At 36.9% G+C, this 16,434-nt stretch overlaps 1 protein-coding gene across 5 annotated transcripts in view; it reads right to left on the bottom strand.

Moving 5' to 3' along the window:
- The window catches only part of TTC28 (tetratricopeptide repeat domain 28), a 718,240-nt gene that overhangs the window by 318,774 nt on the left and 383,032 nt on the right, over positions 1-16,434 (bottom strand). For all 5 annotated transcript variants that reach the window (XM_015149977.3, XM_077950259.1, XM_077950260.1 and 2 more), the window contains 2 exons: positions 8,788-8,935; positions 231-503 (listed from right to left, as the gene is read on the bottom strand). In XM_015149977.3, the coding sequence (XP_015005463.2) occupies positions 231-503; positions 8,788-8,935 (421 nt within the window). The remainder of the gene's footprint in view (positions 1-230; positions 504-8,787; positions 8,936-16,434) is intronic.

The raw sequence follows: 16,434 nt of genomic DNA, 5'->3' as shown, positions 1-16,434 counted from the left end.
AGCTATTTTTTTTCCTTTTTTTTTTTTTTTTTAAGAAACAGGATCTCACTATGTTGCCCAGGGTGGTCTCAAATTCCTGGCCTTAAGCAATCCTCCCAAAGCACTGGGATTACAGGTGTGAGCAACCAGGCCATCACTTTTCATTGCATATTATTCTCATTCATGTCATGTTACTCAGCTTTCTTTGTTCCCTTTCTGCTCCGATATAGAGAAGAGAAGCATCACTCTACCTAAGGTTTTGGCTACATCCAAGTCCTGCTGCATATATCCAGTGCTCTTCTCTGTATTTCCAAGAGACCAGTAAGCACTGCTCAGGGCAGAGAAAACAGAACCTCTCAGTTTGAGGCTGCAGGTGCCAATCTTCAGTGCGGCTTCTAAGACAACCACGGAGGCCCCATGATGGCCAGCTGTCAGAAGTTCCTGCCCAACCACAGACACTACCACAAAGGGACTCTTGTCCAGTTTCATTTTCTGAAGCTGCTGATAAGTAGGCTCGAGGGAGTCTGAAAATAAATAACAATAACATAACAGGATAATGTAGGATGATACAAAAACAATCTTTTCTAATATGCTCTAGAAACAAATGTTTATCATACCTTTTGTGGCTTATTTCAAGTATAAACTCTTCAACCTTTATTCTAGCACCACCCTAACTGTCCACTTATCTCATATGACTAGTATCACAAACCCCAGTCCAGTAATTTCCTTCTCCTCTCTCTTGCATGTATATGTCTTATCCTCTCTTTTGGCCTTTGTGATTATGATGTGCCACTTTCCCTGAATAGTTCCCTCTCCTCTGTCCTGTTCCCCTCTCAAAATATTACAGGCACATGCCTCAAGTCCCACTTGTACTGGGAATATCCCCAGGTACTCTAGCATACATTAATTTGTGTATCCAAACCTGTGCTGAATTTTAATAGTATTGCACAGTTTGGTCATTAACAATTTTAGAATTGTTCCACATGTATTAATTTTTTAAATATTTTTCCAGCTAAATCTAAATACTGCTGTAGGACTATCTATTACAACTCCACAGCAAGTCGCACAATGTGGGTACTCAGAAAACTCATCATGAACACAGGTGAAAGTCCCTAACATGTCTGGCATTTGATAAGAGGTTTGTCTGTGACAGGTCTTGCTCCGTCACCCAGGCTGGGGTGCAGTGGCATAATCTTGGCTCACTGCAGGCTCAACCTTCTAGACTCAAGTAAATCCTTCTACCTCGGCCTCCCAAGTAGCTAGGACCACAGGCACACACCATCATCCGTGGCTAATTTTAAAAAATATTTGGGAGAGAGGAGGTCTCATTACGTTGCTCAAGCTGGTGTCAAACTCCTCGGCTCAAGCAATCCTCCCACCTCAACCTCCCAAAGTGCTGAGATTACTGGTGTGAGTTACCATGCCCAGGCTGATAAACTTGAATCTGCATGACAGATTAATAAACCCTGTAAATATTTTTTCCTAGAAGATGCAATAAAAGAAGCTCTCCCAAGAAAACCTTTGTCATTCTCACTGGTAACCCAGTATCCACTGCTGCTTCTGAGACCAGTAGCCTCCCACTAAAAGAATATTATCCATTTTTGTTTGCAGTCATAAATGAAACCATAAAGAAATCATCTGAATTTATTTATTAAGATGGAAGATAAAATTAGTGTTGGTCTCATTTTATTTTCATATGGTATTAAAAGAACATAGACAGGGGTCAGTAAGCCACAGGAGATTTTTTTCCCATTTGAAGCTAAGTTTGAATGTAGATTACCTCCAAGCTCTTTCTCGCAATTCTTTTTTTCTTTAAAGACAACTGCAGAGGTATTAATGATAGCCCTACAATAAGATGGCACTTATAAAGCATTTATTATTAGCTTTCCTGAAAAACTATTTCACATTAGTTTTTCCACTATGCACACGTAAAAAAATAATAATAATAAAAATAAACTATAAAAGGGACGGTCTCTTTAAATCTTGAGTCTCCTAGCCACCAGTACTGCATTAAAATGCGATTTTTACAATTTATGACTGTGAATCTAAACTCTCAACTAAAAAGCTCTCGTCTGAATCAACACTGCCACAGAAACCTTGAAACCTGAAAACCTGCGGGTGCCTAAAGCATGTTTTTCCTTCAATCAGATCACTAACAGAGAACAAAGAACATTTTTACAACTGTCAATATTCAAGCTGTGTAGAGTACTGGTAAACACTAGCTAACCAATGGGGTTAAGTACAGGCACAAGAACCCAGGAATTGCTAGAATAAAAAATAACAATACCATAATGAAATATTGTGAGCAGAATTTTGGTAGTGTCTGCTGATGAGTTTGGCAGTCAATGTTGATCACATTAGCATCCCACTGGCCAATTAGCAGAAACAAAAATAATAGAATTTTAGAGTTGAAAAGACTTTTAAAATATGCTCTCTTAGAAATGAAGAATCTGAGTATTTAAGTGACTTACCCAAAGTTGGAAAGCTTGGGACACAGCCAAGATAAGAACACACTGCAGGGCTCTAAGCCCAGGTTCTGTAATATCACACCAGGCAAGATTCTTGGTTGCTAGCAACATACAGCACTCTTGGCTGCTTGTAAGCAGAAAAGAAACAACTGAGTGACTACTGAGAAAGGTAGAAAACCAGCCCTCCAGATCCACAGTCAAAATCATACCACAAAAGCTGCCTGGTGAAAGCAACATAACCATTGCAACCAAACACAGGACACCATAGCTTACAATGCTCCTCCCCACACCACCTCACTGAATGCCACCCTTGGAAAATGAGTGTCACCATTGCCACTTCCACCACCAGAACAAATTCTGTGCTATCCTTTCTTCTTTGAACCTTTAGCTCCTGATTCAAGGATGGGGTCCCAGCTGCTAGGGAGAATGGGAAAATTAGGATCTGACGCTTTCAGCTTTTATTATAGATGGCAGAAGCAGAAGTGTATGATGGAGAATTCCCTAAACTGACAGCCCAAATTGACTGATGGCTAGCAAAGACACTATGCTTTACTTGGTGATATTTTTTCCCATAGCAACCACAGCTAAGTTAGAGAAACAGTCATCTAATTGAGCCTCTAAAATTACACAACAATGGTAGAAAGAAGAGTGAACACTGCCACAGAAATAAATATCTGGAAAATTCCCAAAAGAGAAAGAAATATTTAATTGTACAAATTTTCACTAGATGAAAATGAAACTGATGAAAGAGAAGTAGAAGATAAAATTTCCCTTCTCAGTATATAGGAAATACACTTCAAAAGATAAATTATAGTGCAAAGATCAATACAAGGCTAATATACAGAACATGCTACACAAGTTTGGAAAAGGGAGGGATTATCAAGGGCAACTGGAAAGCTTCATGGAAGCAGAACTTGATCTCTTGAATAAAGAGTAGGGCTTAGGTAAGTCTTTGCTATTTTCTGAGAGTAGAAGGTATTTTATGAAGAAGATTTGTCCTAACAGAAGTGCCAAGAGAAGACAGGTACATGAAATGACACGGACTGCTTGAACTGACCAAAGAATATTTGTAGGGAAGGAAGTTGATGTGAAATAATGGGGAAAACACTGAGCTAAATACATACAGACACCTGTATTTAAAAGTAACATAGCCTCAGTCTCTCACTTGGTCAAATGTATAGGTTGTAACTGTGGTGATTGTTACACAAATCTATTCATGTATATACGTATGTCTATGTGTACAGATATATACACACAAAAGTCCACTTCACTGTATATAAATTTAAAAATTTTTTAATATCAAATTTCTCTGCTTGGGCTGTAATTATGTCTCATTGGTCCACACCCACAATCAAAAGCTCTAGATATACAAGTGGTAAGATAAGTTTTCTAAATGTGTAGGTGATCACTACAATTATTTCCAACTCTATTATTCTAATTCCTATTTTAGAGTAAACTTGGGCTATTAGCAAAGGGACTAATTTTGTGATTTTATCAGTCTAGGTGAAACGGAGCTTTGGCAGCCCATAGCTATTAAGATGTTTTTCTTTCTAGAGTCTATGGAGATAATAGATTAAATAGGCAATGTCAAACCAACTCCATAAGAACATAAAGCCCTTTGCAACATCAATTCATTAACCATTAAGTGTTTTTGAAAGGTAAAGGCTTTAAAGTTTTAAGATGAACAAAATCATATTTCCTAACATTTGAAGAGCTTGTAGGAATGTAGCAGAGGCTAATAATAAACAAAATCACACTCAACTAAGAGATATACTGTATTTCATCAGTTCTGAGGTGCATATTTATTCACATATTAACAGTCCCTGAATTTGGGATATAATACCTCTGAACTCAACAATGCTATGAAATGGTATGTCACTTTTATATCTAAAGGGGCCTAAAAGAGCTCTTTCAGAATACATAAAAATATATGTTATCATAATAGTCGGTAGTTTTTTTCTTTCTTTGTAATACATAAAATAATGAGGCCAAGCATGGTGGCTCACACCTGTAATCCCAGAACGTTGGGAGCCAAGGCCAACGGCCCAGGAGTTCAAGATCAGCCTAGGAAACATAGTGAAACCCTATCGCTATAAAAAATACAAAAATTAGCTGGGTGTAGTGGCACAGACCTACAGTCCCAGCTATTCAGGAGGCTGAGGTGGGAGGATCACCTGAGCCCGGGAAGGTTCAAGGCTGCAGTGAGCCATGACAATGCCACTGTACTCCAGCCTAGGTGGCAGAGTGAGATCCTGTCTCAAAAATAATAATAATAACTTTTAATCCAGAGTTCTTAGAAGTGGTAAAATGTGCTATAGGACCCCAAAAGAGAAAGATGTTATTAACTCTATCAGGTTAGGTCTGGGAAGGCTTCCCAAAGGAAATGGCACCTGAATAGAAATCAGAGACGTAAGAAACCATAGTGTTTTCTAGGAACTGCAGGTAGTTTTAGTTGAGAATATCTGGATATAAGAAGGAAAGAGAGGCAAGGTCTTTTCTACTAAGGCTTGAGAGAAACTTCTCCAGTGAGTGCTCATAAAGAGGACCTTAGGTACTAGGTAGTGTTCGTTCCACATCCACACCACTATGCCTGCCCTAAACATAAGGGCAATTAGTACTGCTGCTACTTTCACTCCTCAGTGAGAAGAATGGCACCACGCTGCAGAGGAAAAGGCATCCTACAGAGGCCTGCCTTTAGATGCTAGTTCTTGACTTTCAAAACAACATTAGGAGATAGATATTATAATTTCTCTCTACAGATATAGACTGAAGTATAGGGAAAGGAAGCAATCTTGCTCAGCCAATGGACTGGCAAATGGAAATGCTGGAATTAGATTCCAATCTTTTGGGGGAAGAAGTTTATGTTTTTGCGTTTTGGTTTTTGTTTTTTGTTTTTTTGAGATGGAGTCTCACTCTGTGTGTCACCCAAGCTGGTGTGCAGGGGCATGATCTCAGCTGACTGCAACCTCCGCCTCCCGGGTTCAAGCGATTCTCCTGCCTCAGCCTCCTGAGTAGCTAGGATTACAGGTGCCCGAGCCTATGTTTTTAAGAAGGAAGCCTCCTGTGAAAAGTGACTCCCACCTAAAAGAAAATCAGAGGGAATGAGCCCACTAAGGGTAGACAATTAGGCAAATAAAAGGTGAGTCACAACTTGACCCTGCAAGAAAAGCTTACACATTTAACAGGCATATTCCATCAGCACTTCATAAAATCAGCTTCCCTGGGTCCCCAGGAGCTGGTAGAAACACCACAACAGGTGATAGACCATAAATGTAATAGTTTTTGGATTGCCAAATTAACAGGAAGAGAGACAATATACACAAGAGGTTCTCAGCAAGAAGCAGCCCTAGCATCTTTAAAGAAACAAACAAAGGTAAACTCAATCTCACTTGGTAATTACATTAATAAATCCATGGTTGGCAGTAATAGTATGCTACAACAACCAAATTTGCTTAAATGTTTGTAGGATACCACAAACTGAAATTGCTGAAAGATTATCTAAAAAAAAGAAATAGAATATAGTAAAAGGATTACTTGAGAAATCATGTAAAAGAAAGTTTCAATTTATACTTATATTTATTTTATATTTTCATTAATGATTTAAGAGAAACACATCATATAAAATAACGTAAGTATAGCCACAGGATAAAAGGGTTAGCTGATACCTGATTTGTGTGCATGAGCGAAACTAAGAAACTAAAGTAAAACAGATTTAATTCAGTTAGAAATACAGGCGACAATAATCAAAAATCAAATGAGCGTCAATGTGGAAAAATATAATGTATTTATATGGGGGAAAGGGTATATTAATATAGGTTGTCCCTGACTTAAAAAAAATAAAATCTTAAAACTTCCACAAAGACTAAACCACAGGAACACTGTGCAGGTCATGAGAGCTTTGTCTGCTTACAGAAGCACCAAGACCAGAAAGTTTTCTCTGCTGCATTCAAGGATTACAAAACAGGCTGGTCTGAGTGCAACAGTAGTTACAACTAACTGATCACAACCAGTTACAGATTTATCCTGCTCTTCACTTGACTAGCCTTTAAAATACAAAATATATATATATATACAACTGACATAACAGATCAGACGTATATGTAAAGTGACCCAAAGTGCACAGCTATGCAACAATGGCAAAACTTAGGAAGTTGCAGGAGGCTAAAAGTGGGCAGCAAATGATGAGAAATTTTGTCAATTACAACCATATGACAAAAAGAGAGGTCATTAAGATGTAGGACGATGCACAGAACAATACTGTGCAACGTAACATACTCCATAAATTGTTGATAAGAAAAGCCCACCTGGAATAGATACAGTGGTAAAGGCAATGCTAAAAATAAATGAGATAAATTAAATTGCCTTAAGGGAAGAGAAGAAGATACTGAAGCACTCCAGGCACCAGTAAGAAGTTGCTTTCTCCAGGTTCAGCCTTAGGTCAGTTACATAAGATGGGAAAGAACCTGGTAGAGAAAACCCTAAGGCAGCTCTGAGCTATTTCTAGCAGTGCAGGGACGATTTCCCTACATTTATCTAAATAGATCGCTTCAAAGGCAAAATGGTAAGTATGATTCTACTGATCTCAACACATTCACTCCAATATTCTAAGGCAGCAGCAGAAGCACCTCAGAATAAAGAAGTAATATCTTCATGAACTAAATAAAAAATGTTCCACATAAATTCCTTTTGGAGGGGTATAGGGAGAGAACAAGAAAAAACTAGAAAATGGAAAGGAGAGATAAAATGACTTTTTTCTTGTTGTCCATTCTGCCCCTGCTCCCTAAGCCCTGGAGCTCCAAAATGCATCTGCTCTAAGTCGGAGTTTATTTATTTATTTATTTATTTAGAGATGGAGTCTCACTCTGTCACCCAGGCTGGAGTGCAGTGGCACGATCTCGGCTCACTGCAACCTCCGCCTCCCAGGTTCAGGCGATTCTCCTGCCCCAGCCTCCTGAATAGCTGGGATTACAGGCATGTGCCACCACGCCCAGCTAATTTTTGTATTTTTAGTAGAGACAGGGTTTCAGCATGTTGGTCAGGTTGGTCTCAAACTCCTGACCTCATGATCTGCCCACCTCGGCCTTCCAAAGTGCTGGGATTACAGGCGTGAGCCAACATGCCTGGCCAGTCAGAGTTTATTAAGAGCAGGTCCCTAGGAGGTTTCAGCCTGTGGCAAAATCTCAGCTTTGTAGAGTTTATAAAATCGCATGAAGAGAGGTTTTCTTAAGACTTTCTTCCTAAAATATGAAATCCCTGAATTTCAAGAAAATATTTTTTATAGCTATAAATTACCCAGAGACCAAATCAGTACCATTTAGTTTATCAAACTTTTATTTGGCACATACTTTGAGCCAAGTATAATACTAGCCAGTATATTAAAAATATCTAAGTCTGCAAACATTTTCAAAACTAGATAAAATGTTGAATGATGCTGCCATCAAAAATTTTAGGTTCATTTTTCCATAAGAAAAATTCAAAAACATACCACTTCAGACTGAAAAAGAGAGTTCTGCTTGACATACCCTGATTAAAATGAATCATTATTAGCTGTCTACTGTCTACCATAAATCTGCCTCGGTGTCTCTATCACTCCCCAAAGACAGCAATTGCTATATATACTTTTAGTCAAATCTTCCCAAGAACTCATTCCTCAAAAATCAACATTCCTCAAAATGAAGCCAATCTGTTTTCGGCCTCAGAACTCCTCCAACCTCCACAGTACCATTTTCAATCCATTCTTTTGTTTATTCCAGAATATCAACCAGCGTAAATTAGAAGTAAGAACAGGGATAAAATATGTAAACTGGTATCTGTCTTGTTTCTTTCTTCTTTTAATTTTTAATGCTCCTCTGAAAAATTTGAGGCAAGGCCTACAATTAGATGTGTATTTCTTTTATGAAATATAAGAATGTCAAATGTCTTCTCTTATTTGAGTATTTCTAGAAGGCATATATTGGTCCATCTGAGAAATCAATTTCCTACTAAAAGTGTTGTGGTTTAGAATTACAGAATTTCAGACTACAGAAAAACTATAAGGGTTTTTAAATAATCCTGAAATCCAGAGAAGTTGATCCATTTACCCATTGTCATACAGTTAGTGAAAAATTTAAGAATGTAATGTAGGTCCACAAACTTCTATGTGAGTGGCCCTTCTACCATACTATTCTGCCTCATTAACATCACTTGTTGGCAGTTATTCTTGATCTTCCTTGGTCTAAAATATCAAATCTTAGCTAATTTGATAACCTATCAGTTCTCTGTGCCTGAGCCTAAAGTCTTGGAAGGCTAGAAATCTTCTTCTTTAAATTAATGTTACACCAAGTACTTTTATCATATTTACCTCTCATGGGAGATTTCATGGCGGCTTCCACCATCCCCACCAGAAGCTGGAGACTCTTGGGGTCTTGAGCCAGTCCAGATGCAAAGGCTGCCAGGGCATCGGCATGACGTCCAAGGTACTGGAGGGCAACACCCTGTCGGAAGTATGCCTAGAAATAAAAGATATATAATGCATGTTTTGCCTGTGCTCCAACAAGACTGATGGTGATTCTTTACTAGAACAACAGGTCAGCAGAACGAAGATTGAGATGTACTTGATTTAAAAACCTAGTGAACAGTTCGTGATGAAATGAACTAACTTCTAACATCATAAGCATACTTTCATCAGGCAACTTCTACTTAAAATTTACATCTTTTCACTTCTAAGACACATCAACTTTATCACATTCTTTGATATTTATTCACACACTACTTTTATTGTTTTTGAACTATTTAAAAAATATTTCTTATCCCACCTTTAATGCCATAAGCTCCTCAGGACAGGGACATGAAGATTTCTTTATACCTCACCTAAGTATCTGGTACAGTGCAAAAATAAATGAGATGAATTCTACTTATTTTCTATTTCCCGCTCTTAAATAATTATAAAGGAACAAATCAGTGTGTGATTACTATTAAGATAATTTTAATAATGAGTAACACAACATGGCTACTTACTTTTAATGTGTTGTTTCAAACATAGTATTTCAAAGCAATTACCTATATGTGTGCTTTGCTTAGAAACCAAAAAAGGTTATTGTCCTTTGTATTCTTTAATTGAATTATTTTAAAAACTAGTATTATCAATTGTGATTATAGGAAAAGATTCCTCGTTCCAACTAACTGCAGAAAAGACCAGAGAATTAATAAGACATTTAAATATTTAAATTTTAGAATAGTTTTAAGAAACTGCCATTTGTTTTCTTTTCTCTTTTTCTTTCTTTTAATAGAGGGTCTCACTTTTTCAACCAGGCTTCAGTGCAGTTGCGCAATCCTAGCTTACTGCAGCCTTGAACTCCTGGGCTCAAGCAATCCTCCCACCTCAGCCTCCCAAAGTGCTGAGATTACAGGCGTAAGCCACTACATCAAGCCTGCAGTTTGTTTTCAAGTACACAGAGTAAAACCAAGCAGGTGACAAAGTGTTACCTGTATACAACCAGCAAATTAGGTGTGTACCTAATTAATACATGCAAATAACATATAATTAACATACTCATTGCTTATATGGCAACATCTGCTTCTAAAATACCTGGTCTCCTATTCAACTGAAATTCTCTTACAATTCTGTTTATAACACAAACGTATTTTTTTCAGTCCAATATACTTAGAAATTGTTACAAATTGTATTCTTGGGATCTAAATGAAGTTTCAAACTCCTAAAACTATCACTCAATACAAAATACATAATTTAAAATTTTTATATTACAAATGCATATACACAGAGAGTGAAAAAGCACCTTTCATGTTTACAAGATATATTTACTTATCTTAATATTATAATGACTCTTTGAGGTAATTTAAGATAGGCAACACCATTCAGTGTTTCTATTAAAAAACAATCCATAAACAGAATGAATACTCAAATTATGACAGACTACTCAGGCTTCTATTAAAGTATCAGCAGCTGTTAAAACTCAGACCCCAGTAAGATAATAACCTATAAATGTACTTTCATTACTAATTCATAGGATCACTTCCCTTCACTGGACTCAGTCACTGTTTTAATCTTTAATGTGTTTACAAACGGTTTTTCATTACCTTTTTCATTTCACTTTTTAGGTGGTTTCTATATTCCAAGAGGCAACAGTATATTCCAACTAAAAATAACTACAGTTTACATCACTACAGAAATGCTATATTAAAACTAAACTAAAAATATACATATTTGTATGTTTTTATATACAAAAATGCCGAATAACTGTAAACTTAACTAAGAGACACAAAAATGTCTTAGTTATTGATTTCACATATTATAAGAAAAAAAATCTTAAGTTAGTACCAATGAATTCTGATAACTTCTTACATATTTGAAGCAAAACATTGCTTACTTGAGAGGGCAACTGATTCTCCTGTCTGCCAAGTAAAACCACTGAAAAGTATGATTTATCTACCGCTAGGGAGGTAGGTAAAGTTCAGTGTTAAATGCAAGCTTTGGTCTCATGTTCACGCAGGAGCTCAAGGAGAACGTGCATGTTTTGTTTTCTTAGAACACTTACAAATTAGGTAAGAAAAGGTAAGACTGGACGATGCCTCCCACAATCTTGGTTTCCTTTCTTCAGGAAAATATTTTAAAAAGTGATATAGGAGAGAAGGGTCAAAGGTCATCTTTGGTCTTCCCTTATGCCCTTCCAGAGTCTCTAATCCAACTTTATAAGATTTTACCTGTTAAAAGCTTAGGGTTGTATCCCTCTAAAGATAGCATAAAGAGTACAGCTCTGACAACCCCCCTGCTCCAAACTCATAGAGTGGGGCTCTCCCAACATTTATCCGTGCAATATTCATTACATGTACAAATGGCTGTTGAATAAAAATGAGTTGTTTATACTTTTGTGAGAGATACGTCACTATGGAGTTCAAGCTGATGATAAAACCTGATTGTGAGTTATTGAAATAGAATAAAGAGAATCCAGTACAGTAATTGGCAAAGAGTTAAGCACCCAATAAAATTAGCTATTTTTGTTATTATTTAATGGGAAAAGAATCTTAATACAAACACATAATTATAGACTAACAGAATACAAGGGAGTCCAATAAATATTTTAAATATTTTAGCATTCAATATAATATTATTCCATTTCTATAACTGTCTCATTCATTCTTTCTCTTGTTCCATAAAAGACTATGAGCAATCAAGAAACTATATAATTGAGACTTCTCATTGCTATAAGGCTCCCAGACAAAATCTAAATCACCTGACTAAAATAAATTGGTATTACCAAGTTCTGAGCGAGATAACAGCCACCCATAGGCTTGCTAGCCTTCTCCAAAGCAAAGGTCAGGATGTGTTGAGATTCACAGCTGTTTATCCAAGCTTCAGGGAAATTGTCGTGACCTGCCAAGAGTGTATCTGCTTCTCCTTCTATGGGTTCCAGCTACTAATATTTATCTTATTATCACAGGTTTCACACAAAACCACTTCATCTGGGAGAAGTACTAATTTATATATAGAAAGGCAGAATAGGTGCAGCATGCCAAAGTTGGGATCTCCAGGGCAATGGTGAATACTTGGTGCCCAGTCAACATCAGATCATATACACACTTACTTCATGAACCCACCAACATACACTACATGCTGGTCATCAGTTTGGCAACATGGACTAACTGTTGAGAACACCTATACCCTAAGTACAATGATTTTAGGCTGAAGCTTTAGCCAAGAAGAAGAGAAACATATAGGGAGCTAGTAAATAAACTCAACTAAAGTGGGATGCCTAGATTTTCAAGTGTTCCATTCATTATTTTCTTGTTGGTCACCACAAATATACCACAGTGATTATTCCATGCATACTACTAGATGACTTCACAAATCATATAAAGACAACTGGATTACAAGAATAAGTTTCCATTACTTCTTTCTCTCAATTAACATTCCCTAAAAATCAACAGTGCCAGGCACCATGACACATAACACAAATTTAAAAAAAAAAATGAGACTAGAGCACCCTCAAGATGCTCACAGTTGAGAGGGAAAAAATATAAAAAGCTCTAAGTGTCTTGACTGCTGACTGCAGTAAATGCTAACTAAAAGTAACTAATGTTGTAATATTTCAGAGGTAACAAAAATGTAATTAATGACCAAAGTATTTATGCCCTATTGTCAAAATTGTTAGTATTACTAGCATTTGCTTTTTACTAAATGGCATTTCTCTCACTCCAGAGGGTGAAAATAAAAACACTAAAAGACTAAATAAGTGAAACAGTAAACAATTCACTCTGCAAGTACCTCTGGAAGCAAGGAAAGACCTTTAGTCTTTACTTTCAACACATCATTCCTGGTTTAGAATTCCAAAATGTCACTGAACCAAACAATAACCTTACTCTCCCTTGGCCTAAATGAGTAATGAGGTAAACTACTATGTTCACAGTTACATGTGTATAACAACATATGTAATAAATATATGTAATATGTAATGATATATAGAATAGTGTATACTCATATGTACAATGCATAACCTAGTGCTTATTTCAACTATTTGCAAACAATCTGCCTTTGATTTTATCTGTATTTTCAAATGTTATACTTTAATACTCTTTTTTTTTCTTTTTTGAGACAGTCTTGCTGTCACCCAGGCTGAAGTGAAGTGGTACAGTCACAGCTCACTGCAACCTCCACCTCCCAGGTTCCAGCAATTCTCCTGCCTCAGCCTCCCAGGTAGCTGGAAGTACAGATGTGCACCACCACTCCTGGCTAATATTTGTATTTTTAGTGGAGGTGGGGTTTCACCACGTTGGCTAGGCTGTTCTCGAACTCCTTACCTCAAATGATCCACCCATGTCAGCTTCCCAAAGTGCTAGATTACAGGTGTGAGCCACCATGCCCAGCCTACTTTAATATTCTTAGTCCGTATTTCACATTTGGAATGTGAACCTTTAAAATCTCCTGAAGAATATTTCTAATTATAACATTGTTTTATATCTTCCATATGTTTTATATATGCTTTCCATATAATCACCAACTTTGTTCAACTACACTTGTAAATCACATGATTTTCTAGTAAATTTTCCCTTATTTTATTTTAAAGATGATTAGAAATGGGGAAAATAGATATGCTGATGCTAGTTTTTAAAAAGCAGCACCACTGACTTATAATTTTTTTTCTTTTTTATTATACTTTAACTTCTAGGGTACATGTGCACAACATGCAGGTTTGTTACATATGTATACATGTGCCATGTTGGTGTGCTGCACCCATTAACTCACACTGACTTATAAGTTAACACAACTGAGTCAAAAGCAAAAATGATTATAAGAGGCCAAAACTAAAAGAACTTTAATATCACTATATGTATACAAAACAATTTTGTTCAATTGTGATGGAAAAGAATAAACTTAGAGAATATATAAAACTTGGTTTTAAAAGAAAAAATGATTTTTGAAAACTTTATATTTTTAATTTTTGCAGGTCCAAAGTATTTATGAGATACATAAGATAGTTTAATACAAGCATACGATGCATAATAATCACATCAGAGTAAATGGGGTATCCATCACCACAAGAATTTATCCTTTCTCTGTGTTGCAAACAATCCAATTACAGTCTTTTAGTTATTTTTAAATGTACAATAAATTATTGTAGACTATGGTTATCCTGTTATGCTACCAAATACTAGATCTTATTCATTCTATCTAACTATATTTTTGTACTCATTAACCATACCACCTTGCTCGCCCCCACACACACTACCCTTTCCCAGGCTCTGCAACCATCATTCTACTCTATCTCTGTAAGTACAACTGCTAAATGACCCCGATTAAAAGACACAGACTGGCAAATTGGATAAAGAGTCAAGACCATTAGTGTGCTGTATTCAGGAGACCCATCTCACGTGCAAAGACATACACAGGCTCAAAATAAAGGGATGGAGGAAGATCTGCCAAGCAAACAGAAAGCAAAAAAAAAAAAAGGGTTACAATCCTGGTCTCTGATAAAACAGACTTCAAACCAACAAAGATCAAAAGAGACAAATAAGGTCACTACATAATGGTAAAGGGATCAATTCAACAAGAAAAGCTATCCTAAATATATATGCAACCAATATAGGAGCACCCAGATTCATAAAGCAAGTCCTTAGAGGCCTACAAAGAGACTCAGACTCCCACACAACAATAATGGGAGACTTTAACACCCCACTGTCAATATTAGATCAATGAGACAGAAAATTAACAATGATATCCAGGACTTGAACTCGCCAAGTGGACCTAACAGACATCTACAGAACTCTCCACCCAAATCAACAGAATATACATTCTTCTCAGCACCACATCATACTTATTCTAAAATTGACCACATAATTGGAAGTAAAACACTCCTCAGCAAATGTAAAAGAACAGAAATCACAACAAACTGTCTCTCACACTACAGTGCAATCAAATTAGAACTCAGGATTAAGAATCTCACTCAAAACCACACAACTACATGGAAACTGAACAACCTGCTCCTGAATGACTACTAGGCACATAACGAAATGAAGGCAGAAATAAAGATGTTCTTTGAAATCAATGAGAACAAAGACGCAACGTACCAGAATCGCTGGGAAACATTTAAAGTAGTGTGTAGAGGGCAATTTATAGCACTAAATACCCACAAGAGAAAGCATGAGAGATCTAAAATTGACACGCTAACATCACAATTAAAAGAACTAGAGAAGCGAGAGCAAACAAATTCAAAAGCTAGCAGAAGGCAGGAAATAACTAAGATCAGAGCAGAACTGAAGGAGACAGAGACACAAAAAACCCTTGAAAAAATCAATGAATCCAGGATCTGGTTTTTTGAAAAGATCAACAAAATAAACCACTAGCAAGACTAATAAAGAAGAAAAGAGAGAAGAATCAAATAGATGCAATAAAAAATGATAAAGGGGATATCATCACTGATCCCACAGAAATACAAACTATCATCAGAGAATACTATAAACACCTCTACACAAATAAACTAGAAAATCTAGAAGAAATGGATAAATCCCTGTACCCTACATACACTCTCCCAAGACTAAATCAGGAAGAAGTTGAATCTCTGAACAGATCAATAACAGGTTCTGAAATTGAGGCAATAACTAATAGCCTACCAAACAAAAAAAGTCCAGGACCAGACGGATTCACAGTCGAATTCTACCAGAGATATAAAGAGGAGCTGGTACCATTCCTTCTGAAATGATTCCTATCAATAGAAAAAGGGGGAATCCTCCCTAACTCATTTTATGAGGCCAGCATCATCCTGATACCAAAGCCTGGTAGAGACACAACCAAAAAAAGAGAATTTCAGGCCAATATCCCTGATGAACATCGATGTGAAAATCCTCAATAAAATACTGGCAAACCGAATCCAGCAGCATATCAAAAAGCTTATCCACCACGATCAAGTCAGCTTCATCCCTGGGATGGAAGGCTGGTTCAACCTAGGCAAATCAATAAGCGTAATCCATCACATAAACAGAACCGATGACAACAACCACATGATTATCTCAATAGACACAGGAAAGGCCTTCAACAATATTCAACAGCCCTTCATGCTAAAACCTCTCAATAAACTAAAATGGAACATATCTCAGCATAATAAGAGCTGTTTATGACAAACCCGCAGCCAATATCATACTGAATGGGCAAAAACTGGAAGCATTCCCTTTGAAAACTGGCACAAGACAGGGATGCCCTCTCTCACCACTCCTATTCAACATAGGACTGGAAGTTTTCGCCAGGGCAATCAGGCAAGAGAAAGCAATAAAGCGTATTCAAATAGGAAGAGAAGGAGTCAAACTGTCTCTGTTTGCAGATAACATGATTGTATATTTAGAAAACCACATCATCTCAGCCCCAAACCTCCTTAAGCTGATAAGCAACTTCAGCAAAGTCTCAGAATACAAAACCAATGTGCAAAAATCACAAGCATTCCTATACACCAACAACAGACAGAGAGCCAAATCATGAGTGAACTCCTATTCACAATTGCCA

Source organism: Macaca mulatta, chromosome 10 (genome assembly GCF_049350105.2).
Source record: "Macaca mulatta isolate MMU2019108-1 chromosome 10, T2T-MMU8v2.0, whole genome shotgun sequence".
Lineage (NCBI taxonomy): Eukaryota > Metazoa > Chordata > Mammalia > Primates > Cercopithecidae > Macaca > Macaca mulatta.
The sequence above is the reverse complement of the archived record's forward strand: the minus strand, read 5'-3'. Positions and strand labels throughout refer to the sequence as shown.